The sequence below is a fragment of the Pan paniscus genome, chromosome 4 (assembly GCF_029289425.2).
Source record: "Pan paniscus chromosome 4, NHGRI_mPanPan1-v2.0_pri, whole genome shotgun sequence".
Lineage (NCBI taxonomy): Eukaryota > Metazoa > Chordata > Mammalia > Primates > Hominidae > Pan > Pan paniscus.
The window spans coordinates 24,176,957-24,202,509 of record NC_073253.2 but is presented as its reverse complement, the minus strand read 5'-3'; the positions used below and the strand labels follow the sequence as shown (position 1 = coordinate 24,202,509).

The following is a 25,553-nucleotide window of genomic DNA, read 5'->3' as shown; positions in this document are numbered from 1 at the left end:
AAAAAATTCTCTGGAGGGTGGTAGAGACCAGAAATACCCACTTACTGTGTTAGCTCGTCTAGCATTATGCAGAGTTCCAATTCCCAATGTGAGTTGGCTTGGCTTGAAAAAAAATTACTATGAATTTGAATAAGATTCAGTTCCTGAACAGTACAGACAAAAGAACAGCTCTAAGCTCTGGCAGCTTGCTTTCCTCCTGTCAGTTTCTCTGTCTTATTCATTTATGGTCTCTGAAAAAGGCCGAGGAAAAATGTAAAGAGAGCAATTCCACAGGTTGTAGGATTAGTCAATTCTCCAAGGAGACTCAAACTCCATCTGCCGCTATTTATTAGATCACTCTGTGCCATAAAAACCTATTGATGAGTGGTAGCCAATGATATGCCATTACAACAATAGAGATAATGCAATAGCCATGTCATAAAATGGTTACTCCTCATCACAGCTATGTTTCAATTGTTCCTCAATGCACTGAGCACATTAAAGGGCTGTATTCCACCCGCCAAACAATTCTGGTGCAGGAGCTCCTTGGAGGCACCTGCTGTGAGTGAAAGGTAATATTGTGACGATTATTACTGCTTGGAGAGCAATTGCACAGACATGTGCCAACTGCCTGTGCCAGTGCTGGACTATGTAACAGAGTGGATCTAAATTAAACTGAAAATGAAATCAGTTAACTTTAAATTGTTTAAGTTTCCCAACCAAGCAAAATTGCAAGTAGGGTGACTTACCCTGTTTAATTTTGTGACTATACTTTTGGGGACCAGCAGGAATGCGGCTGCATTGAGGCATATAGTGTCCACTTTTTCTTCTGAGGAGTGAAAAAGCCTGGAAAAAAAATATTCCATTTGTTTTCTGGATGCTTGTACCCATCCAGTCTTATTTCTCAATCCAGATCACTGAAGAAAGGCATCTTCCCCCCACCATATTAAGTGAATTACACTGATTTCAAATAACTTTCCCAGCTGAGTCAAACCGGCAGCCCAGACTCATTGGCCAACTGATCCTAGCGCTGGGATAGCTCAGAAGCCAACAAGTAGCCCCCAGGTCTCGGATTCTACCCCAACATTTGTAGTCCTGGCACAATGTCCATAAAACCTGAAGGAGTCCTAAAATCCAGAGCCCCAGAACCCCAAATGGGATCGCTACAGTCCTAAATCTGTGATTCTACCCTCATGCCACTCTGTTTCTATTCTCTCCAATACCATCTGCTAGGGAACCCACTGAGAGGGAATGTGCCCTTTCCTAATGCTGCTCGGTTCTAAAGGAGCTACAATGAGAAAGTTGCTGAGGTTTTCCCAAATACTAGTTTAAAAAAAGAAAAAAAAGAAAAAGATGAGGTTTGGATTAGAGGACAGAATGTCAGAATGTTCAACAAATATCCATGTACCCTTCACATTCCCCAGCCTCCCTGAGGGTGAGATCTGGGCCATGTGACTAGTTCTGCAAATAGGATACGGACAGAAGGAGCAGAGACACTTCCAGATCTGGCCTCTCAAGACACCCCATCCTCCAAACCTTCCCCTGCCTTCCCACCTGGAGACAACTGGCCCAACTGTATAACTACAAAATGGTGGAAGCTGTCAGATCTGTATCAGACCAGAATGTGAGGAAGAAATATAGATATCTTTGTTGTATGAAACCACTGAGTCTTCAGGAGTCTGTGTTTTGTTGCTGCCTGCACTGATAATCCTGAATATAGACTGTCTTCTGGCTACCTCACTGAATTCGTATTCAGGTACTGTACCTTGCGGTTTGGCCAATCTGGTCCATGATTTTGAAGTCCTGGAAGCAACCATCTTTACTATATCCAAGAAGTAGTATTCTCAAAGTTGGTATTAATGGGAGAGAAAACTCCATTAAATGCTTAGTTAAATGCATTATGCATTACTGACTATATGTCCAAAGCAGTGAGCTGAAAATTGGGGTAAACACCAGAAAAGTACAAATCATATTCAAGGAAGTGACCTGAGAGGCAAGGAGCATTTCCAGATAAAGCAGTTAAATAACAATGGTTCTCATAAAGAAATGCAGAATATGGGAAGACCAGTGTGGGTTGGATGTACCTAATGATTCTTCAGGTGTAGAGGGCCTTGGAGGTCAGGTGTGATGGGCTGAATTGTGCTCTCCTCCCCCAAATTCATCTGTTGAAGCCCTAACCTTTGGCATCTCAGACTGTGACTGAATTTGGAGATAGGGAATTTAAAGGGGTAGTTAGTTAAAATGAGGTCATTAGGGTGAGCTCTAATTGATATGACTAGCATCCTAATAAAAAGAGGAAATTAGGACATAAACACACACAAGGGAAGATCATACAAAAACACAGGGAAAAGATGGCCACCAGCAAGCCAAAGAGGCTGGGCCTGGTGGCTCACGCCTGTAATCCCAGCACTTTGGGAGGCTGAGGTGGGCGGACCGCTTGAGCCCAGGAGTTCAAGACCAGACTGGTCAACTGGCAAAACCCGATCTCTACTAAAAATACAAAACAAAATTAGCCGGCCATGGTGGCTTGCGCCTGTTGTCCTAGCTACTCAGGAGGCTGAGGAGGAAGGATCGCTTGAGGCCAAGAGGCAAAGATTACAGTAAGCAGAGATCACATCACTGCACTCCGGCATGGGCAACAGAGTAAGACCCTGTTTCAAAAAGAAAGAAAGAAAGAAAAAGAAACCTACCCTGCTGATACCTCAATCTCAAACTTTTAGTATTCAGAACTGTGAGAAAATAAATTCCTGTTGTTTACGACCCCCCAGCCTGTGATACTCTGCTGTGTGGTAGCACTCGCAAACTCACGCAGGCACAAGTTTCTCCAGAGAAAGAATGAGACAGTAGTTTACGCAGTATTATTTCACTGAACTAAAGCACAGTGGGGAGAATAAACATCATAAATTTGGAAGAAAGTAGGGAGAATATCTTCCCCGAAGACATTGAGAATTATAATTGGATGGATAACTTGGAGTAATATTTGCGAGGGTCTTTATTCCCTGATTGAGAAATTTTGATACTATTCTACAAGTGATTTGAAGACTGCAGTACATAACAGTTTAAGAATATTACTTCAAAATCTCCAGGGTGGGGTCCAAACATTAGTATTTTTAACAAGCTTCCAGGTGATTCTGAGAGACCATCAGTAAATTTGAGAACAATGGGTATAAGCAGTTGGGAATTCCTAAAAGGATTGCATAGGCATTTTGCTGTATGGGTGATAGATAAAGAGGTAGGGGGCATGCAGATATTCCACAGCAGAGCACTCCTTTACCTCTGATCTAGTCCTACCCAGAATAATGGAAGCCTGCAACTAATGGGACTCAAAATATTAAATCCAGTGCCTCCTGGCATGTAAAAGTTCACCTCCACTTAGTTAACATTCATTCTTATTTCAAATAGCAAGCTTGTTTTTCTTTCTAAATTGTTTTATAGTTTTTAAATGCATATACAAAAAGTACCCCAAAATAAATAAATAATACTAGAATTATCACTATCTTGTCATAAGCATTTTGTTGAACATTCCTTCTGTGATCTATCTGTGCATCTACTTGTATTGTATAAGCATACAGTTCACATAAATGTTACGATGCTAATTGTGCTCTCTTAATCTATAACCCACTTCTGCACTCAAAAGTAGATTGCAAAAATACCTCCAAATCTGTATTTTATATCTGCATCAAAATATTCCATTGTTTAGATGTTTTCTAATTATTTAGCCAGACCTCAACTAATAAACACATAAATCACTCTGCATTTTTGACCCTTAAAAACAACACTGACTGGGGGTCACAGGGGAGAAGAGTGATAGCTAACATGTACAGGGTTTCTTTTTGAGGTGGTGAAATGTTCTAAAACTGACTATGGTGATGGTTGCACATATCTGTGAATATACTACAAACCACTGAATTATATACTTGGTATGGGTAAACTGTATGGCATGTGAACTATATCTCAATAAAGCTGTTTATAAAAAAGACATCCCTTGCCCTCTCTCACCACTCCTATTCAACATAGTATTGGAAGTTCTGGACAGAGCAATCAGGCAAGAGAAAGAAATAAAGCGTATTCAAATAAAAAGAAAGGAAGTCAAATTATCTTTATTTGCAGATGACATGATCCTATATATAGAAAACCCCATTGTCTCATCCCAAATGCTTCTTAAGCTGATAAGCAACTTCAGCCAAGCCCCAGGATTCAAAATCAATGTGCAAAAAACTGCTAGCACTCCTATACACCAACAGGCAAGCAGAGAGCCAAATCATGAATTAACTGCTGTTCACAATTGCTACAAAAAGGATAAAATACCTAGGAATACAGCTAACAGGAGAAGTGAAGGACCTCTTCAAGGAGAACTATAAACCACTCCTCAAAGAAATCAGAGAGGACACCAACAAATGGAAAAATATCCCATACTTATGGACAGGAAGAATCAATATCATGAAAATGGCCATACTGCCCAAAGTCATTTATAGATTCAATGCTATTCCCATTAAAGTACCATTGACATTCTTCACAGAATTGGAAAAAACTACTTTAAAATTCATATGGAATGGAAAGAGAGCCCAAATATCCAAGACAATTCGAAGCAAAAAGAACAAAGCTGAAAGCATCATGCTACCTGACTTCAAACTACACTACAAGCCTACAGTAATCAAAACTTCATGGTATTGGTACAAGAACAGACACATAGACCAATGGAACAGAATAGAGAACTCAGAAATAAGACCACATACCTACAACCATCTGATCTTCAACAAACCTGACAAAAACAAGCAATGGGGAAAGGATTCCCTGTTTAATAAATGGTGTTGGGAGAACTGGCTGCCATATGTAGAAAACTGAAACTGGACCTGTTCCTTACACCTTATACAAAAATTTACTCAAAGTGAATTAAAGTCTTAAAAGTAAAACCCAAAACTATAAAAACCCTAGAAGAAAATCTAAGCAATACTATTCAGGACATAGGCATGGGCAAAGGTTTCGTTATGAAGATGCCAAAAGCAATTGCAATGAAAGCCAAAATTGAGAAATGATATCTAATTAAATTGAAGAGCTCCTGCAAAGCAAAAGAAACTGTCATGAGAGTGAACAGACAACCTACAGAATGCGAGAAAATTTTTGCAATCTACCCATCTGACAAAGGTCTAATATCCAGAGTCTACAGGGAACTTAAACAAATTTACAAAAACAAAATACAAAAAACCCCATTAAAAAGTGGGCAAAGGACATGAATGGACACTTCTCAAAAGAAGACATACATGTGGCCACAAACTTATGAAAAAAGCTGAACATCACTGATCATTAGAGAAATGCAAATCAAAACCACAATGGGATACCATCTCACACCAGTCAGAATGGCTATTACTAAAAAGTCAAAAAACTGGCTGTGCGCAGTGGCTCACGACTGTAATCCCAGCACTTTGGGAGGCCAAGGTGGGCAGATCACCTAAGGTGAAGAGTTCGAGACCAGCCTGGCCAACATAGTGAAACCCTGTCTCTACTAATAATACAAAAATTAGCTGGGCGTGGTGGCCAATGCCTGTAATCCCAGCTATTCAGGAGGGGGAGGCAGGAGAATCACTTGAACCCAGGGGCAGAGGGTGCAGTGATCAAAGATCGCGCCATTGCACTCCAGCGTGCAATGGGTGACAAGAGTGATACTGCATCTCAAAAAAAAAAAAAGTCAAAAAACAACAGATGCTGGCAAGGTTACAGAGAAAACACTTTTACACTGTTGATGAGAGTGTAAATTTAACCACTGTGGAAGACAGTGTGGTGATTCCTCAAAGTTCTAGCGGCAGAAATACCATTTAACCCAGCAATCCCATTGAATTGCTAATGGATGCTGGGCTTAATACCGAGGTGATGGGATGATCTGTGCAGCAAACTACCATGGCACACATTCACCTATGTAACAAACCTCCACATTCTGCACATGTATCCCTGAGCTTAAAATAAAAGGTGAAGATTAAAAAAAAAGACATCCTCACATCTATTCACCCTCTGCAGTTATTATCCTAATGGCAAATTCTGAAATATGTACCCATTAAGATGATTAATAATTATTAATAATAATTATTAATTGATTAATAATTAATTATTAATGGATTAATTAATACTCCAGGCAATTTCATTTTACAGATGAATACATGCTTTTAAAAAATACACCTGAGGCCAGGCACAGTGGCTTATGATTATAATCCCAACATGGGAGGACAAGGTGGGAGAATCACTTGAGCCCAGGAGTTCAATACCAGCCTGGGCAACATAGGGAAAGCCTGTCTCTACAAAACAATTTTTAAAAATTAGCCAGGTGTGGTGACGTGCATCTGCTTTGGAGGCCAAGGTAGTAGGATAGCTTGAGCCCAGAAGTTTGAAACTAGCCTGGGCAATATAATGGGACCGTATCTCTACAAAAAACTAAAAATACTAGCCAGGCATGGTGGTGCACCTGTGAATATAATACATACATGTACGAAATGTGTGTTAATCAACTGTTCATTTATTGGTAAGGCTGCTGTTCGACAATAGGCTATTAGTAAAGTTTGTGGTTTGTGGGGAGTCAAAAGTTATACACTGGTTTTTTTGACTGTATAGGTGGTCAGTGGCCCTAACCCCCATCTTATTCAAGGGTCAACTGCAGTTACAAAAAGTAGCAATGTTTCATCAAATCTAAAAACTTTCATGATTTTTAAAATGCACTCATATTTTTATAGTACAAAAAGAAAAAAACTGCTAAGATACAAAAATTGCTAAAAATTAAGTTCCAAGTAAGTAGAACTAAGGAAATAAGGAGTAAAAATCAATAAAATAAAAAATAAATCTTAAAAATCAACCAACTCAAAAGTTATTTCCTTGAAGAAAAAAATGTGTAAACTTGATTAACTCCCAATAAAACTGATCAAAAAAAGAAAACAGGATAGGAAGAAGGGGGAAATTAAACTACTAATATCAGAAACAAGACACAATATCACTACAGAGCTATAAAAATTAAAATGATAATAGGAAGGCATCATGAATAATTTTATGCCAATAAGTTAAAGAATCTATATGAAGTTAACAAATTCTTTGAAAAACACAGTGTATCAAAATTGACTCAAGGAGAAATAGAAAATTTGAATAACTTTACCTCTGTTGAAGGAATTGCATTTGTAATGAAACATTCCTAAAATCAAAATATCATGTTCATATGGCTGTACTGGTGAATCACATCGAACATCTAAGGAAGAAATAATACCAATCTTGAATCACCTCTTTCAGAAAATAGAGGGAGAGCTTAAGAATAAAAGAAAGCAAATATGATGGATAGGACTTCATCAAAATTAAATATCTCTGTCTGCTCATTAAGAGATATCATTAAATAGATGAAAAGACAAGTCACAGATTTGGAAAAAAAATCTGCCATATGATGGCACAGGACTTGTATTTAGAATATTTAAAGAACTACAAATCAATAATAAAAAGACAATAACCCAATTTCAAGTGAGCAAATGATTTCAACACTTCACACACCAAAAAAACCATAACTACTAAGTTCAATATGGATAATACTCAATTCAGCAAAGATAAAAAGCAACAGGAACTCTTCAACATTGTTGGTGAGAGAGTGAATGGCACAATCACTTTGGAAAACTCTTTGGCACTTTCTTGTAAATTAAATATACACCTAATTCATTACCCAGCAATTTCACTCCTAGGCAGTTACTCAAGATAAATGAAAACATGCATCCATAGAAATACTTGTAAAAGAATATGCGTGGCGGCCAGGAGCAGTGGCTCATGCCTGTAATCCCAGAATTTTGGGAGGCCGAGGCGGGTGGATCACCTGAGGTCAGGAATTCAAGACCAGCCTGGCCAACATGGTGAAACCCTGTCTCTACAAAAAATACAAAAAATTAGCCAGGTGTGGTGGTGGGCGCCTGTAGTCCCAGCTACTCAGGAGGCTGAGGCAGGAGAATGGTGTGAACCCAGGAGGTGGAGCTTGCAGTGAGCCAAGATTGCGCCACTGCACTCCAGCCTGGGCGACAGAGCTAGACTCTGTCTTAAAAAAAAAAAAAAAAGAATATGCGTGGCAACTTCATTAATAATAGCTGAAAAGTAGAAACAGCCTAACAGGCTATTAACAGTAGAGTGGTAGAGTAGATAAATAAATCATGGTATAACCATACAGTGGAATAGTATCCAGCAATAAAAAGAATAAACTAGTGATGCACACAAGATGGAAGAATCTCAAAAATATGTTGAATGAAATAATCCAGACACAAAAGTAAACACTGCGTAATTCCATTTAAGTGACGTACAAAACTAGACAAAGTAATCTATGCTGATAGAAAGCCTAACCATGATGGCTTCTGTGTAGGCGGCCCGTGTGTGGGTGCCAGGCAGGAGAGACTTTCTAAGGTGATGAAAATAGTTTGTCTCTAATATCTGTTTCTGTATCTTGATTAAGGTGTGAGTTACATGAAAATATTCATTTATCAAAGTTCATTGAACTATTATATGTAAATTATGCCTTAACTTTAAAAATATGATACTCCAATGATTTCAAAGCATCTTGATTTTAGGGACATTAAAGTGTTTCAAATGTACAAAATGTACAAATCTTTGAAATATAGGATACATTGTAACTTTTAAAGTAAAGGTATATTCACAGTAGGCAAAAGGTGGAAGCAACTCAAGTGTTCATGGCCAGGTGAACGAATAAACAAAATGTGGTCTATACATATCATGGCATACTATTCAACCTTAAAAAGTATGGAAATTCTGACTTATGCAACAACATGGATGAACTTTGAAGATGCACCAAGTGAAATAAGTCAATCACAAAAGGACAATTACTATGATTTCGCTTATATGAGAAACCTAGAATAGTGAAATTCATGGAAACAGAAAACAATAACGGTGGTTGTTGGGGCCAGAGGGAGGGGAAAATGGGGAGTTACTGTTTAATGGTTATGGAGTTTCAGTTGGGAAAGATGAAAAAGTTCTGGAGATGAAGGATGGTGATGATTGTACAAAGATGTGAATGTACGTGGACTGAATGTCACAGAACTGTACATTTAGAAGGATTGAAATGGTTTTACATTATATACATTTTACCACAGTTTAAAAAAAGAAAAATTAAAACTAGTCCAGACAATAAATATTTCGTATTTCAAATTCGGTCCAAGTGAGTAATCAAAAGCATAGCTCCAAACAAAACAAAGGCAAACAAAAACAGTAAATAGCTAAGTGATTCAAAAGAAGCTATTTCTGTTTGGATCAATTTATGCTGGGCACAAACACTTTCAAAGCTGATAAACAGGGCTCACTGTCTTCCCATTTGGCTTTCAGGCCTCAGAGTGACTTACAGTTCTTCTAAAAATCAAGAGCCTATCATCCCACCAAACAGCCTTACTTCATAATGCAACTTCTCAAAGATAAAAATATACAAACAGCACATGATTTTAACTCACAAAGAGCATAACGTTAACAATAAATCAGAAGAAACACAAACACTGTGTAAGAGACCACTTTCAAAAAGACAAGTAGACCAGTTCAGGAAGATAAATATAACTATGACATGCCATATGGATTGGAAAAGGTGAATTACACTAATTATTACTCCAATACAAGTCCAGCATTTTCCTCGGAAACTTAGGCAAGATTTTGGAATACATAAAAGTCTGTTTAAAATAAATAAATGAAGTACATCAAAAGTGTAGAAAAGCCCTGTATCAGAAATATGTGTCAGTATGAGCTCATTTTTAATTCAAGAATAGATTGTCCCCAAACATAGAAAACTAAAGAGATCTCCTATAGACTGTTCTAATTTCATGTTATAATAATCATTAGAATCATTGTTTAACTGAGGAGCAAATGTAAACTTTTCTAACAGAGCAAATAAAATTGATTGCAAGGTGTTTATTAAGGCTGTATAATACGTATCAAATTGCTTAAGACACAGATGTTGCCTTGCCCTCTGAGAAAATAAAAACACAGACTACAGGCAGTGAAAGAATAAATAGAAATTAAGTAGGTAATGAAGAGGTGAGATTGGGCATATACATTGTTTAAAGATCAAAGTTTAAGTGAACTCTGTGGCAGCCAGTGAATTATAGTTGGGTTTATACTGTGATAAAATAAACAAAAGCAGGCTGAAAGTTAAGTGATCACTTATATAAAAAAATTTATATAGGCCAGGTGTGGTAGCTCATGCTTGTAATCCCAGTACTATGGGAGGCCAAGGTGGCCGGATCACTCCTGAGGTCAGGAGTTTGAGACCAGCCTGGCCAACATGATGCAACCCCATCTCTACCAAAAATACAAAATTAGCCAGGCCTGGTGGCATGTACCTTTAATCCCAGCTACTCAGGAGGCTGAGGCAGGAGTATCACTTGAACCCGGGAGGCGGAGGTCGCGGTGAGCCAATATCACACCATTGCACTTCAGCCTGGGCAACAGGAGTGAAACTCCATCTCCAAAAACAAACAAACAAACAAACAAAAAATTGTATAAAAACATAAAAAGCCAATCCACAAAGATGCTTGATTTCTTCAGATCGATGTGTCCTTTTTTTATGTTTATGTTTTAAATACTTAGTGCAGTCAATGTTTCATCCTGAAGGACAGAGCTTGTTTGCCCACGTCACACTTTTCTTACAAGGCTCAAATATCAGCAGTCCCCACTGAGAATTTCAAAAGAAGCTTTCTTGAAACTCACTTAACTTTGCTGGTTGATTTTTGTTGTTTACCTAGTGAAGTACAGTCATGTATGGCTTTATGACAGGGATACATTCAGAGAAATGCTTCATTAGGTAATTTCATCATTGTGTGAACATCGTAGAGTGTACTTAGACCTAGATGATACAGCCTATTACACACCAAAGCTGTGTGGTGTGATATATTCTGTTGCTCCCAGGCTAGAAACCTGTACATCATGTTACCATGTTGAATACTGTAGGCCAGGGGTCCCCAGTCCCTGGGTTGTGGACCGGTAGAGTTTGTGGTCTGTTAGGAACCAGGCCGCACAGCAGGAGGTGAGTGAGGGACCAGAAAGCATTACCGCCTGAGTTCTGCCTCCTGTCAGATCAGCTGCTGCATTAGATTCTCATAGCAGCGCGAATACAGTTGTGAATTGTGCATATGAGGGATCTAGGTTGTGAGCTCCTTAGAAGAGTCTAAAGCCCGATGATCTGAGATAGAACAGTTCCATCCTGAAACTGTCCTCCCCGTCCCAGCCCTCCCCTGTCGCCCTCATCCATGGTAAAATTGTCTTCCTCAAAAAGGTCCCTGGTGCCGAAAAGGCTGGGGACCACTGCTATAGGCAATCATAACACAATGGTATTTGTGTATCTAAACATATGTAAACATAGAAAATGTATAATGAAACATGGAATAAAAGATTCTTTTTTTTTTTTTTTTAAAGGAACACTTATATAGGGCACTCACCATGAATGGAGCTTGCAGTTCTGGAAGTCGCTCTTGGGTGAGTCATTGAGTGAGTGGTGAGTGAATGTGAAGGCCTAGGACATTACTGTACACTATTGCAGATTATAACCACTGTACACTTACACTACACTAAATTTATTTTAAAAGTTTTTCTTTCTTTAGTAATAAGCTTACTGTAACTTTTTTACTTCATAAACTTTTTAGTTTTTTAAACTTTTTGACTCTTTTGTAATAACATTTAGCTTAAAATGAGAACATTCAGCTTAAATTTAAAAAAAATTTTTTTAATTTAAAAATTTTAAATTAAAAAAATTGTTTTTATCTTTATATCCTTATCTGTGGCTACTTTCTGGTAATTTCTTTTTTTTTTTACTTTTTAAACTTTTTTGTTAAAAACGAAGACGCAGGGGCCGGGCGCAGTGGCTCACGCCTGTAATCCCAGCACTTTGGGAGGCCGAGGCGGGCGGATCACGAGGTCAGGAGATCGAGACCATCCTGGCTAACACGGTGAAACCCCGTCTCTACTAAAAATACAAAAAATTAGCCGGGCGTGGTAGCGGGCGCCTGTAGTCCCAGCTACTCGGGAGGCTGAGGCAGGAGAATGGCGTGAACCCGGGAGGCGGAGCTTGCAGTGAGCCGAGATCGCGCCACTGCACTCCAGCCTGGGCGACAGAGCAAGACTCCGTCTCAAAAAAAAAAAAAAAAAAAAAACGAAGACGCAAACACACACATTGGTCTAGATGTACACAGAGTCAGGAATAACAGTATCACTGTCCTCTACCTCCACATCTTGTCCAGTGAAGACATTGGAATGTCTTCAGGGGCAGTAACACTCATGGAGCTGTCATGTCCTGTGATAACAATGTCTTATTCTGGAATGCAGGCACACTTCAGAGATACTACAGTGCCAATATCAAAATAAAGTGAGTCACACACTTTTTTTGGTTTCCCAGTGCATATGAAAGTTATCTTCACACTATATTGTAGTCTATTAAGTGTGCGATAGCATTATTTCTAAAAAAAAGTACATACCTTAATTTAAAATACATTGTTGCTAGAAATGCTAATGATCATCTGAGTCTTCAGAGAATTATAATCTTTCTGCTGAAAGGTCTTGCCTCAATGTTGATTGCCGCTCACTGGTCAGGGTGGTGTTTGCTGAAGGTTGAGGTGGCTGTGGCAGTTTCCTAAAATAAGACAATAGGGTTTGCTGTATCAATTGACTCTTCCTTTCACAAAAGAGTTCTCCGTAGCACGTGATGCTGTTTGACAGCATTTTACCCACAATAGGACTTCTTTCAAAATTTGACTCAACCCTCTCAAAGCTATTGCTTTATCAACTAAATTTACATAATATCCTTCATTGTGATTTCAACAATGTTCACAGTCAGGAGTAGATTCCATTTCAAGAAACCCACTTTCTTTGCTCATCAACAAGAAGTAACTTCTCAGGTGTTCAAGTTTTATCGTGAGATTGCAGCAATTCAGTGACATCTTTAGGTATTCTAGTTCTCATCCTGTTTTCATCACATATGCAACTATTTCCTCCACTGAAGTCTTGAACCCCTTGAAGTCATCTATGAGGGTTAGAATCAACTTCTTCCAAACTCCTGTTAATGTTGATATTTTGACCTCTTCTCATGAATCACAAATGCTCTTAATAGCATTGACTTCTCTCTAGCCATGAAAGCCCTAGATGGCACCTTCTTCCAATAGAAAGCTATTTCATCTAAATTGAAAATCTATTGTTGAGTGTAGCCACCTTTATCAATTATCTTAGCTAGATCTTCTGGATAACTTGCTACAGCTTCTCCATCAGCACTTGCTGCTTCACCTTGCACTTTTATGTTCTGGAGATGGCTACTTTCCTTAAACTTCATGAATCAACTTCTGCTAGCTTCACACTTTTCTTTTGCAGCTTCTTCACCTCTCTCAGCTTCACAAATTGAAGAGAGTTAGGTCTTGGCTCTAGATTAGGCTTTGGATTAAGGGAATACTGTGGCTGGTCTGATCTTCTATCCAGACCACTGAAGCTTTCTTTATATCGGCAAGAGGGCTGTTTCATTTTCTTATCATTCATGTTCACTGGAGTGGCACTTTTAATTTCCTGCAAGGAATTTTCCTTTTTTTTTTTTTTTTCTGTTTTTGAGACGGAGTCTTGATCAGTCACCCAGGCTAGAGTGCAGTGGCACAATCTCGGCTCACTGCAAGCTCCACCTCCCGGGTTCACGCCATTCTCCTGCCTCAGCCTCCTGAGTAGCTGGGACTACAGGCGCCCGCCACCACACCCGGCTAATTTTTTTGTATTTTTAGTAGAGTCAGGGTTTCACCATGTTAGCCAGGATGGTGTCGATCTCCTGACCTCGCGATCCACCTGCCTCGGCCTCCCAAAGTGCTGCGATTACAGGCGTGAGCCACCGCGCCTGGTGGAATTTTCCTTTGTAGTCACAGTTTGTTTGGCTTAGGCCACCCAGCTTTCAGACCATCTCAGCTTCTGACATGCCTTCCTCACTAAGCTTAATCAACTATAGCTTTGATTTAGAGTAAGAGATAATGAGAGTCTTCCCTTCACTTGAACATTTGGAAGCCATTGTAGGGTTACTAATTGGCCTAATTTTAATATTATTGTGTCTCAGGGAAGAGGGAGGCCTGAGGAGAGGGAGAGAGATAGAACAGCCAGTGAGTGGAGCAGTCAGAACACATACAACATTTATTAATTGTTTGCTGTCTTCTGTGGGTGCAGTTTGTGGCACCCAGAACAATTATGACACTAACATCAAAAATAAAGAATATTATAATAATAATGAAAAAGTTTGAAATATTGCAAGAACTACCAAAATGTAACAGAGACATAAAGTGAACACATGCTACTGAAAAAATGGCACCAATAGACTTGCTCAATGCAGGGTTGACACAAATCTTCAATTTGGAAAAAATGCATTATCTTCAAAGCGCAATAAACCAAAGTGCAATAAAACAAGATGTGCACGTACCATCTGAAGGACCTACCTAAGGCTGTTTTGTAGATTATTTTTTTGTAAGTAAGATTACACTCTAAAATAATGATTTAACATATATTATAGTAAATGCATCAACCGGTAGCATAATCATTCATTACCATTATCAAGTATTATGTACTATACAAAATCGTATGTGCTATACTTTTATATAACTGGCCGCACAGGTTTGTTTACACAAGCATCACCACAAACACATGAGTAATGAATGCAGTGTGCTATGACATTATGACGGCTATGATGGCATGGCACTAGGCAAGAGTAACGTTTCAGCTCCATTTTAATCTTATGGAAGTATATGTGTTCCATTGTTGACCAAGATGTCATGATGCAGTGCATGACTATATATTATCTGTAGAAATGAGATTATTTGGAGTCAATTAAGGCTACTATACCATTATGTTTTTTAGAACTGTAGAAATCTAAATTAATATTTCTACAGGACTTTTTCACAGACATTTTCTCATAATAACCCAATTCTTTTAAAGAAAATAAGAAGTGGCTTGTTTCCATCACCATTAATCTATAAAACAAAGAAAGAAATAAAAATATGGTTGGTTTATACTTCAGATACATATCTTTGGTGATTTTCATAGAATCAAAAAAAAATGAGGCCTCAAAAGCCATCATTTTAACATTAATTTTCCCAAATTAAGCTCACTTAATAATTTTTGAAATTGTGTTTATTTTCAGTTGAGTGGAGTATATTCAGTAAATCAATTTGCAATGCATTTGTTGCATCTACATCTCTCTTGCTGGTATTTCTCCTCTCACAGAATGGTTAGCACAGAAGAGACTTCCTCCACGGGACCCTGGCTTAGAAATGGGTGCATTTCAGAGCCAAAGTAGTATAAGCTGCCAAAATGATTCTGAGCAATGGAAAAAGAGTCCTCATGTATCCCTCACAGCTCATTAAAGAGTTTGCCCCACTATTATCCCCAGGCTTTTCCATCTTCAATGTCTTCCCCTTAATTGCACCCATTTCTAATCTTGATGCACATTTTCAAATGTTTCTTCTTCTCGAGAGACTCTTTCCTCCATCCTGCATTTTTTTGCAGTCTCTAGCCATTTTGGAAAATTTCTTGAAAGAAGACATTTCCACATCTGTGCTTTCTTCTCATTCACCATAATCTGGCCTCCACTCCCACTCTTCTACTAGACTTTTCCAAAAGGTCTCCAAGGACTTCTATAGGAGCAAGTATAGAAGCCTCTTCTGGGCCAGGCGCAGTGGCTCACATCTGTAATCTCAACACTCTGGGAGGCCGAGGCAGGTGGATCACCTGAGGTCAGGAGTTCGAGGCCAGCCTGGCCAAAATGGTGAAACCCTGTCTCTACTAAAAACACAAAAATTAGCTGGCTATGGTGGCGCACACCTGTAATCCTAGCTACTTAGGAGGCTGAGGCAGGAGAATCACTTGAACCCAGGAGGCAGAGGTTGCGGTGAGCCAAGATCACACCACTGCACTCCAGCCTGGGTGACAGAGTGAGACTCCATGTCAAAAAAAAAAAAAAAAAGCTCCATGGCAGTGTTTCAAGTGCCTGCTGTGACTGTGCTGTTCTGGACGCCAAGCCTTGCTTTGGTGTTGTTTTCCTCCTACTTTTGTCTCTCCTTTCATTTGATTGGCTGCCGAAATGTAAGAGGCCTCTAAGCTTCCTCACTTAGCACTCCTTTTACCCCGGCTAATCTCTCTTGCTTTCATTCAGACCTGTACTGAGACTGCTATACACTGATAGCACTCCACAATTTATCCTCCCTTTTTTTGGTCTGTAAGAGTCTGAGCATTTTATTTTTTCCAAATGAAAGCTCAACATTTCCACTCAGATGTGCCTCAGTCACCTCAGAATCAGCATTTCAAAAATCAAACTTTTCTTCTTTCTTTTTATTTTAGAGACAGGGTCTTGCTCTGTCTTCACCCAGGCTAGAGTGCAGTGGCATGATCATAGCTCATGGCAGCCTTTAAACTCCTGGGCTCAAGCAATCCTTCCGCCCCAGCCTCCAGAGCAGCTGGGACCATAGGTGTACACCACCATGCTCAGCTAGCAACCTTTTCTTTCTTCTGCAAATTTTTCTTCTGCCTATGTCTTGGGCCCTTTTTGGGTGAGTAACATCATCATCTCCCTACTCACACAAAATAAAGAACTGAAGTAAGCTCTGATGTTTGTTCCCACCTAAGCCCCCTCTTTAAATTGCTTAGTCTGTTTGTGAATTCATCCTGTCTTCTCCCTTTCCTCTGACTCTGCCCTTGCTCAGACTATCATCATCAATGTTCTGGACAATACTGGTAGCTCCGAACATGTCCCCTGACTTCCAATCTTTCCTAATACAGCACATCCTGATCCATACACAATGAGACTTTTATCTCTTAGCAATGATAAGATAGAATTCCTTGGAAAACATCACAAAACACTTTTGGTAGAAAAAACCAAACACTGCTATGTTAAGAGACTACATAAACCCTAATCTGTATTCTGCATGATTTTTCACCGGAGGAATATTTCTGAAGTAAAAATATGTTCCATTACTCCCCTGCTAAAAACTCCAGAATAGCACTTCGCTGTCTTCAGAATCAAGATAGGAAGAAAAAGGGTCTGATTTTCCACTCCTACATTACTCCATCTATGCTAATTTGTGTTGAATTTCCAGACATATCTATGCTCTGTAATAACTCGGGGCTTGGGACCTTCAGTTTTTTCTGCCCAGAATGCCCACTTCCCATCCTGTCAGCTCTCTATTCATCCTTCATTATCCAGTTCCTTTTTACCTCTCAAGACTCAGTATCTCACCCTTCTCCTCAATGCTGACTCACTCAAACTAAGTCCGCATTGAACTCCCTCCTAAACTTCTTTTAATCTTTTGAAATTGCTCTTTCTTGCCTGCCGAGCCTTTGTACACACATTTCTCTCTGTCTTGAACACTCCCTCCTGCTTAGCTTGCCTGACACTTACCTAATCTTCAAAATTCACTTCAAATGTCATTTCCTCTGTCTCTGACTCCTCAAGCTGTCCTATGTACTGGGACCAGAGTATGCTTGATCACTTTCAAAGCACTGTACTGTGTGGTGGTTTTTCTAACTCTATTTTCCTATTTGATTTTGAGTGTGGCATGTTAATTAGGGCAATGCTACTTATTGCAGGAGACAAACTCCTACATCTGAGTAGCTTAATATAATGGAGGTTTCTTTCTTTCCCATAGAAAGTCCAAACAGATGTTCCTAATTGTCAGGTGGCTCTACTCCAAGCATGAGTCAGGGTCCTAAATTCCATCCTGTGGCTCGGCCAGTTTCAATACATGTTCACTTTGAAAAAGAAGTTTTATGGGCCAAGCCTGCTGGTGCCTCACATGACCACTGCCCATAAGTCACATGGCCACACCCAATTATAAGAGGGACTGGAAAAAGTAGTTAAGCTGTCCACCTAGGAAGAAGAGGAAATGCTGTGATGTACAGACATCTAGTCTTTGCTGGAGCTAGGCTCTGCTTTTTCTCTATCGCCAGTACCTGTCATGGACCTGACCCATATTTGTTGAACAAATGAGTGAATGAAAAGCATAAAAGATTCATAAAAGATCTTATATTTTAACTTAGCACTTCCAGTAGTTTTTTTGGTTGTTGTTGTTTTGTTTTGGTTTTGTTTGTTTGTTTGTTTGTTTGAGACAGAGTCCTGCTCTGTCACCCAGGCTGGAGTGCAGTGGCACAATCGGCTCACTGCAAGCTTCGCCTCCCGGGTTCATGCCATTCTCCTGCCTCAGCCTCCCGAGTAGCTGGGACTACAGGTGCCCGCCACCACGCCCGGCTAATTTTTTGTATTTTTAGTAGAGATGGGTTTCACCATGTTAGCCAGGATGATCTCGATCTCCTGACCTCGTGATCCGCCCGCCTCAGCCTCCCAAAGTGCTGGGATTACAGGCGTGAGCCACCGTGCCTGGCTCCAGTAACTTTTAAAGAGCACTTAGACTCCCAAATCCACTTAAAAAAAAGTCTTCTCTTTTTTCTATACCCAATGAAATAAAAATAGGTTTTTAAAGGAAGAAATATAAAACAAGTTGTAATTGGTGGCATGTACTACCATAGCAAAAGTCCTTACTCAAGTGACTGACACGGAAAAATCACCCTGATGTGGTTTGGCTCTGTGTCCCCTCAAATTTCATTTCGAATTGTAATCCCCACATGTTGGAGGAGGGGCCTGGTGGGGGATGATCGGATCATGGGGGTGGATTTCTCCCTTGCTATTCTCATGATAATGAGTGAGTTCTCATGAGATCTGATGGTTTAAAAGTGTGGCACTTCCCTTCGCTCCCTCTCCTCCTGCCACCATGTAAGATATGCTTTGCTTCCCCTTCACCTTCTGCCATGATTGTAAGTTTCCTGAGGCCTCCCCAGCCATGCAGAACTGTAAGTCAATTAAACATCTTTTGTTTATAAATTATGCAGTCTGAGGGTAGTATCTTTATAGTAGTGTGAGAACATATTAAAACACATCCCTCTGGAAATTTAATAATGATGGTAGTTGTATTTGTTTCCTAGGGCTACTGTAACAAAGTCCCGCAAAGTAGGTGGCTTAAGTAGGAGAAATTCATTGTCCCACAGTTCCAGAAGCTAGAAGTCCAAGATCAAGGTGTCAGCAGGATTGGTTCCTTCAGAGGGCTGTGAGGGAGAATCTGTCCCATGCCTCTCCCCTAGCTTCTGATGGTTTTCTGGCAATCTTTGGTGTTCCTTGGCTTCTGCAATATCACCCCAATCTCTGCCTTCATGTTCATATGGCATTCCCCCATGTGCATATCTGTATCCAAATTTCCCCCTTTGTAAGGACACCAGTCATATTGGATCCGGGCCCACTCTACTGCAGTAGGTCCTCGTCTTAACCAACTACATCTGCAACAACCCTACTTCCAAATAAGGTCACATTCTGAGATGCTAGGGATTAGGACTCCAGCATGTGAATTTTTGAGGGACAGAACTCCACCTACAGTGGGGGGGTTATGAAGCTCAGATGTGTTAGCCTCCCTGTTTGTCCTTACTTTGAGATAAAGCTTAAAAAGAATCTTGTCATCCAAATTAGACCCTTTTCTGCCAAAGGGCGGCATTCTGACTGAAGAGGAAGGTTGGGATGGAAGGCAGCCATGGCATCCAAGGCACGGGCCCCACGTGAAACAACAGTAATACTAAGAATTTACTTTCGTAACTGATAGCTCTTAGAAAAAGAGGCGTATTTGTAACCCCAGTTACAGTACTTTGCTTTGACTGAAAAGTCAATTTCAACTGTTCATTGTGAGCACATTCCTTTTCCCTGAAGTTCCATCAAAATGCAAATATAGACATGTGGGACATGAGGGATCTTCTTGCTTTAACAAACACATATACAAAGTGATTTCTAGCAATTAAAATGACAGCTTCAATAATCATCTGATCTCTCACATCATCTGCCCCTTGAATCATAAATATCATAGTCATGAGAGAGCCTTCAAAAACATTAATTGGAGCAAATGATGTATTTTCTCATTTTCTTTAGAGTTTTCCTCAAAAATTTCATAGAAGCATCAAATTAATGAGCTTGAAACAATTGTGGGAATTGTTCAGTGTAGGGATTTCGAGGGGTGCTCAGGAAAGCCCTGAGAGTTCATTCAAGTCCAGAAGGGTAGAGGCAGGTGGGGTGGGTGGGTAGAGTAGTGGGGCAATGGGGAGGAGACTGGGAGGAAAGAGATTCTGGCCAGTTGGCCCACCTGCAGCCCACCTGATCAGGGCACTCTCCTTTCATCTAATGTACATATTGTAGCTATGTTTGAAGAAAGTATTTCACATTTTATAAAAGTAAGAAAATTTAGACCCAGAGAAATTGTGATTTATTGAAATTCCCGTAGCTAGCCAAGTGAGCAGCAGAGCTGAATGAGAATCAAAGTTTTCTTCTGTCCATCCATACATACTAAGCTACATCTCTCCCAACTTCATACAAATGCAAGAAGGAAAACTCACTACAGGTTCATTTAAGGCAAATATGCAGTCTGCCTTGATCTGGTGATTTATGACAACTCAATCCATGTCTTCATAAAAATAAGCCAAGCTGGCTAGGTGCAGTGTGGCTCATGCCTGTAATCCCAGCACTTTGGGAGGCCAAGGTGGGCGGATCATGAGGTTAGGAGTTCAAGACCAGCCTGGCCAATATGATGAAACCCCATCTCTACTAAAAATACAAAAATTAGCCAGGTGTGGTGGCAGGCGCCTGTAATCCCAGCCACTCGGGAGGCTCAGGCAGGAGAACTGCTTGAACTATGGGGACGGAGGGGGCAGTGAGCAGAGATCACGCCATTGCCCTCCAGCCTGGAAGCCTGGGTGATAGAGCAAGACTTCGTCTCTAATAATAATAATAATAATAATAATAATAATAATAATAATAATAACCTAAGCCTAAATTGGGGCATTTTTAGCTTAGCCCTTTCAACATAAAATATTTTTATGACATAAAGATGTAACTTTTATGTAATGACTATTATATTTCAAGTTAATCACAGATCTAGACCTTTATTCTTCACCTGCAATTCTTTTCTTTCAGCTCAATGAAGAGCATCTAATTTTTTTTTTTTTTTTTTTTTTTTTTTTTTTCTTGAGAAAGCCAGCTGACTTTATTGCTCTGGGGGCAGGGGGCTCAGGAGCTCTTGGTGGGGCGGGTCCGCTTCCTCTTCACCATCACAGGCTTCTGGCTGCGCAGGATGGCGCTGGCCCTGCGGATGGCTGCCATGCGCAGGTCGGGGCGGTACTTGTTCTTGCGGATCATGTGTCTGATGCTGCTGAGCGTGGCGCGAGCATTCTTGTTGATGGTGGTCCGCACATAGGAGGTGGCAGGCTTCCGCTGGCCGGATCTCCGCTTAATGACCACCACGACACCTTTGCCGTCGGCTGCCGGCTCCACGCCCACAGTCTTGCGGTGAATCAGTCCGTTGTAGCGGAAGGAATTGCGGGCCTTCAAGTTATTGGGCTCAGTGCTGTAGGTCTGCTTATTCCTCTTGATCAGGAAACTGGAGCAGTTCCGCACGACCATCCATTGCAGATGCGCAGACATGGCGGCGGCTCCTTTCGCAGCTGCGAGCTGAAACGGAAAGCGAAGAGCATCTAATTTTTAAAGGCCCAGTTAGGGCCAGGCGTGGAGGCTCACGTCTGTAATCCCAGCACTTTGGGAGGTTAAAATGGGTGGATCACTTGAGGCCAGGAGTTTGAGACTAGCCTGGCCAACATGGGAAGACTCCGTCTCTACTAAAAATACAAAAATTAGCCAGGCGTGGTGGTGCACCCCTGTAATCCCAGCTATTTGGGAGGCTGAGGCATGAGAATGGTTTGAACCCAGGAAGTGGTAATGGGGTGAGCAAAGATCATGCCACTGCACTCCCACCTGGGTGACAGAGTGAGACTCTCTCTCTCAAAAAAAAGGCCCAATTAGCACAACTGAAACTGATCCAACCAGAGAAGTGTTCCATCAGGTAAAACATTACATAAGGTTAAGTTCACTGGGCATTTGTTAAATGGGCTATTTTAAATAAATATACTCCCTGTGTTACATTTTAATATGAGCAATCTCTTTCTTACATGTGCCCAAGTGGTCCTGGAAATTCCCTCCTCTTCCCTCCACATGGCAGCCACTCATTCTTATTTAGGGTAGAGATGAATAACACTTAGAGAGGAGCAGGGATGGCAAAAGGAAAGGAGGGGCCAGGCGCAGTGGCTCATGCCTGTAATCCTAGGGCTTTGGGAGGCCGAGATGGGAGGATTGCTTGAGGCCACGAGTTCGAGATCAGCCTAGTCAACATAGCAAGACCTCATCTCTATTTTTTAAAAAGTTGACTAATTAATTAATAATAATAATTTAAAAATAATAAAAGAAAAGGAGGCTCTCTTCCTCTTTGCAAAGAAGAAAAGGAAGGAGTTAAACACAGAAAAGGAAAAGGATCAAGGATTTGGAGAGATGAAAAATCATTTTTTCATTCCCCTGGCAATCTTGGTTGAGGAAATCCAGGTGGAAGGAAAGGTGGAAGGGGGAAGAGAGAATGGAGAAAGATTGGAGGGAGGAAGCAGTCACAATAATAAGACACAGCTCATTATAGCTGTGGTTCTCCTTAACTCCTGGTTGTCCTCTCACCCAAGAACACATTTCAATTAGCTTGAGTGAGACAGAAGAGTTTATTGGACAGATACAAAAATATCTTATAGAAAGCACACTCAGACCACAGGAGGGATTAGTATCTACAACAGCAAATTGATAAGCTGTAGGGAAAATTCTTTCCCTCTGGCTTTCTTGCTGGTTTTCTCTATTTCTCCCTTCCTCATCTATTCCTTCTCCCTCTCCCTCCCCATCTCCAACCCATGGTTCCTCATCTCTTCTCCCTGTGTGTTTTTCCTTCTTCCTCTATGTGTGCTGTTCTCTGCCGGTCCATTCGCGAGATAGGCCTGGCTTCCTGTAGCTCCAGGGAATCTCTTCATTTCAAACAACCAGTAGTTAACTAGTGTTCTTGTCCCAGGTCCAAACTCTCAAGTTGAAATATTTAGTTGGCCTAGCCTAGATCAGGTGTCCACCATGGTTCCATGAGATCTGGTCAGTTAGTTCCATCTAACTGCCAAGGTATCTACTTTTGTTGGGGAGTTGGGAGAGACACCAAGTAGCAGAAAGGGGAATTACAGACTAAACAAGCAGCTTCATTTAGTTCTACAACCCTTTGCAACCTTGTCCCAGGCTCTTGCGTGGTGTCCTTAGTCTCCAGCCCCTATCCCAAGAGTTTTCAACCTCTTACAACACTGCTTCTCACGGTGTTGTCCAGGTCACTTGCATCAAAGTGTGTTCATTAAAAATGTGGATACCTAAGCCCCTTACTCCGGACCTATTCCAGAAGCCTTGTGTGTTAAATACACTTTGGGGACTGGTTTGAAAATCTCAGTGCTAAGAAGACTGTATTGGAAAACTCACTCTGAGTTTTGAATAAACTTTTGAAATAATAATTATAGATATAATGATGATATTAATAGATAATATTTATTAAATATTATTATAATAATCCTATAAATAATTATGTTATATAATTATAGATAATATATTATTTTATAAATAACTATTATAGATAATATTTATTATAAATAATTGTTATTACAGATATTTATTATAGATAATAAATGTAAAACACTAGTTATAAAAAGTATATAGCACTCTCTAGATTAAAAGGATATTTATTTTTGAATTTCAGAAAGTAGAGAGAAGTTGCTATTATGCCAAAAGTAATTTGCAGAATTTTCTTCTTTATTTACATGCCATACCATTTACTTTGTGCATCCACAATTCCTATAAGTCTGTAAGGAGCCCAAGAAATCTGCATTAGTGTTTATCACATTTCTGGCTTTTTCACAGCCATCTTGATGAGTCCCTATTCTGAGTTTATTTTCTCTTCATTTCTAGCTCTATCTAGATAATCCTAACATGTTTATCTCAATACAGCTATGTACTAGGTCTCAACATCAAATGCCACTGCCACTCTCCTATGAAAGTCATCTACAACAAAACTTACGCTAGTCCTCCTTACCTACGGATTGATCATCAGTACACACTCATTTTCTCTGACTAAATTCTCTCCTTCACTATTTCTCCGAGCTTGTGCTTCTCAAATTTGGATACGTACATTCCCAGGGAGGTATAATTTTAGATCAGGAGCCGTAAGACAATGTTTCTCACTGGAGCATTTATTTAACTGAGGATTTGGATGATTAAATAACTTAACTGGAAAGCAACTATATGAGTTATTTTTGTCTTAAATAAGACCTGGATATGTTAAATAGAAAGATACAAATTTCACGTTAAATTTTAAGAAAAAAGGTGGGCCTTCAAAAAATATGTGCTATGTCCTCCAAGTTCCCAATCTTGGGCGCCTTATTTACTTGATAATATGTTATCAGTTTAGCTGATCTTCTTGAAACACACACATTCAACAACTATGCAAGTACTAGTTTAAACGATAAGAAAAGCTTGCAGAAAAATGTCAGTCAGGCCCAGCATATCATCTCCCCTTTCTATCTCATTCTAACTGAATCCCAAGGGTCGCTGGTTTTCAAGGGGTTGGGTCAGAGCCAAAAGAAAGCAATTTCATTTTCAAGTAAGTGTAGCATTCAGTAGATCTTGAGCAAAGCAAATATCCTCGGAGCTGTTTTCATAATAGGTTCCTCCTATGAAGACTGGCTCTAACCAGTTCTTGGGAAACGTGCTTACAGACAAGAATTGCCCAACTGATTTCAGTAGACAAGAAAGTACACAGGGCAGCAGAGGTCAAGCCAATGACTGTACAGCCTATACACATCTTTATGGATAAATTAATCCCCAAAACAATGGCACATACTTACTTAGTATTAAGACTTAGATAACACAATCTAAAGAGCTCAAGGCATTCTTCATAAAAACTTAAAAGTGAACAATGATGTTCATTCTTTTCTGGCTGACAGGGTGAAAATTACCTCCATGGGGCTTGGCCATACAGATAGCTTGAGTAGACAGCTGCCCACACAGTGTAATTTGAGGGGAGCCACAAGGTTCTGTCTGTTGGAAAACATATTCCCCTTTGATTTCTCAGAGCATAGCCTTCCCCAGATTCCTGGCTTCCATTCTCACCATTAGTCACCAGAGTTAGATACTAAGTAGAAGCAGTACGTCCATAAAGTCATTGCGGAAATGTACACTTAAATGACCTGAGAGGGGCATTGGGTTTTTTTCCCATTTATACAATAAAACACATTCACACATTAACATGGATTAGTTTACCTTGGTTAATTGTCAATCTGGAAAGCAAATGCTAGGATTCTGGTGGCATGTGACATAAAATAGTAAGCTTTTGATGACAATTGAGGCATGGGTTTCATGGGAATCAGAAGACCTGGTTGGGCCCAGCAGAGGGCACTCTAGGAAACCAGCACAAGAAGATTAGACACAACATAGTAGAGATAGACTTACTAAATTTAGCTTTTTATTCCTTTGTAATTTTTGCTAAGCCAGCCCCGACCACCACAAAGCAAACAGGACCACTTTAAAGTTAACTGGTCATGAGTAGAGTGCCCAGGAGGCAGCAAATTGCTTCTGAATTCTGAAAGTGCCAAAACAATCGTCATCA

At 40.1% G+C, this 25,553-nt stretch overlaps 1 protein-coding gene and 1 long non-coding RNA gene across 3 annotated transcripts in view; both read right to left on the bottom strand.

Annotated features, from left to right (window-relative positions):
* The window catches only part of LOC129397745 (uncharacterized), a 132,481-nt gene that overhangs the window by 13,625 nt on the left and 93,303 nt on the right, over nucleotides 1-25,553 (bottom strand). For both annotated transcript variants that reach the window (XR_008625336.2, XR_008625337.2), the window contains exons 3-6: nucleotides 12,444-12,598; nucleotides 7,112-7,201; nucleotides 1,745-1,912; nucleotides 729-825 (exon numbers count right to left, since the gene is read on the bottom strand). This is a non-coding gene — a long non-coding RNA (uncharacterized LOC129397745). The remainder of the gene's footprint in view (nucleotides 1-728; nucleotides 826-1,744; nucleotides 1,913-7,111; nucleotides 7,202-12,443; nucleotides 12,599-25,553) is intronic.
* LOC117980241 (large ribosomal subunit protein eL28) lies at nucleotides 20,994-21,541 on the bottom strand. Its single transcript, XM_034959805.3, has one exon. The coding sequence runs from the start codon at nucleotides 21,479-21,481 to the stop codon at nucleotides 21,068-21,070; it is 414 nt and encodes a 137-aa protein (XP_034815696.2). The 5' UTR covers nucleotides 21,482-21,541; the 3' UTR covers nucleotides 20,994-21,067.

Excerpts from the sequence above, each read along its gene's own strand:
- LOC117980241 (XM_034959805.3), bottom strand. The coding sequence starts at position 21,481 with ATGTCTGCGCATCTGCAATGGATGGTCGTGCGGAACTGCTCCAGTTTC.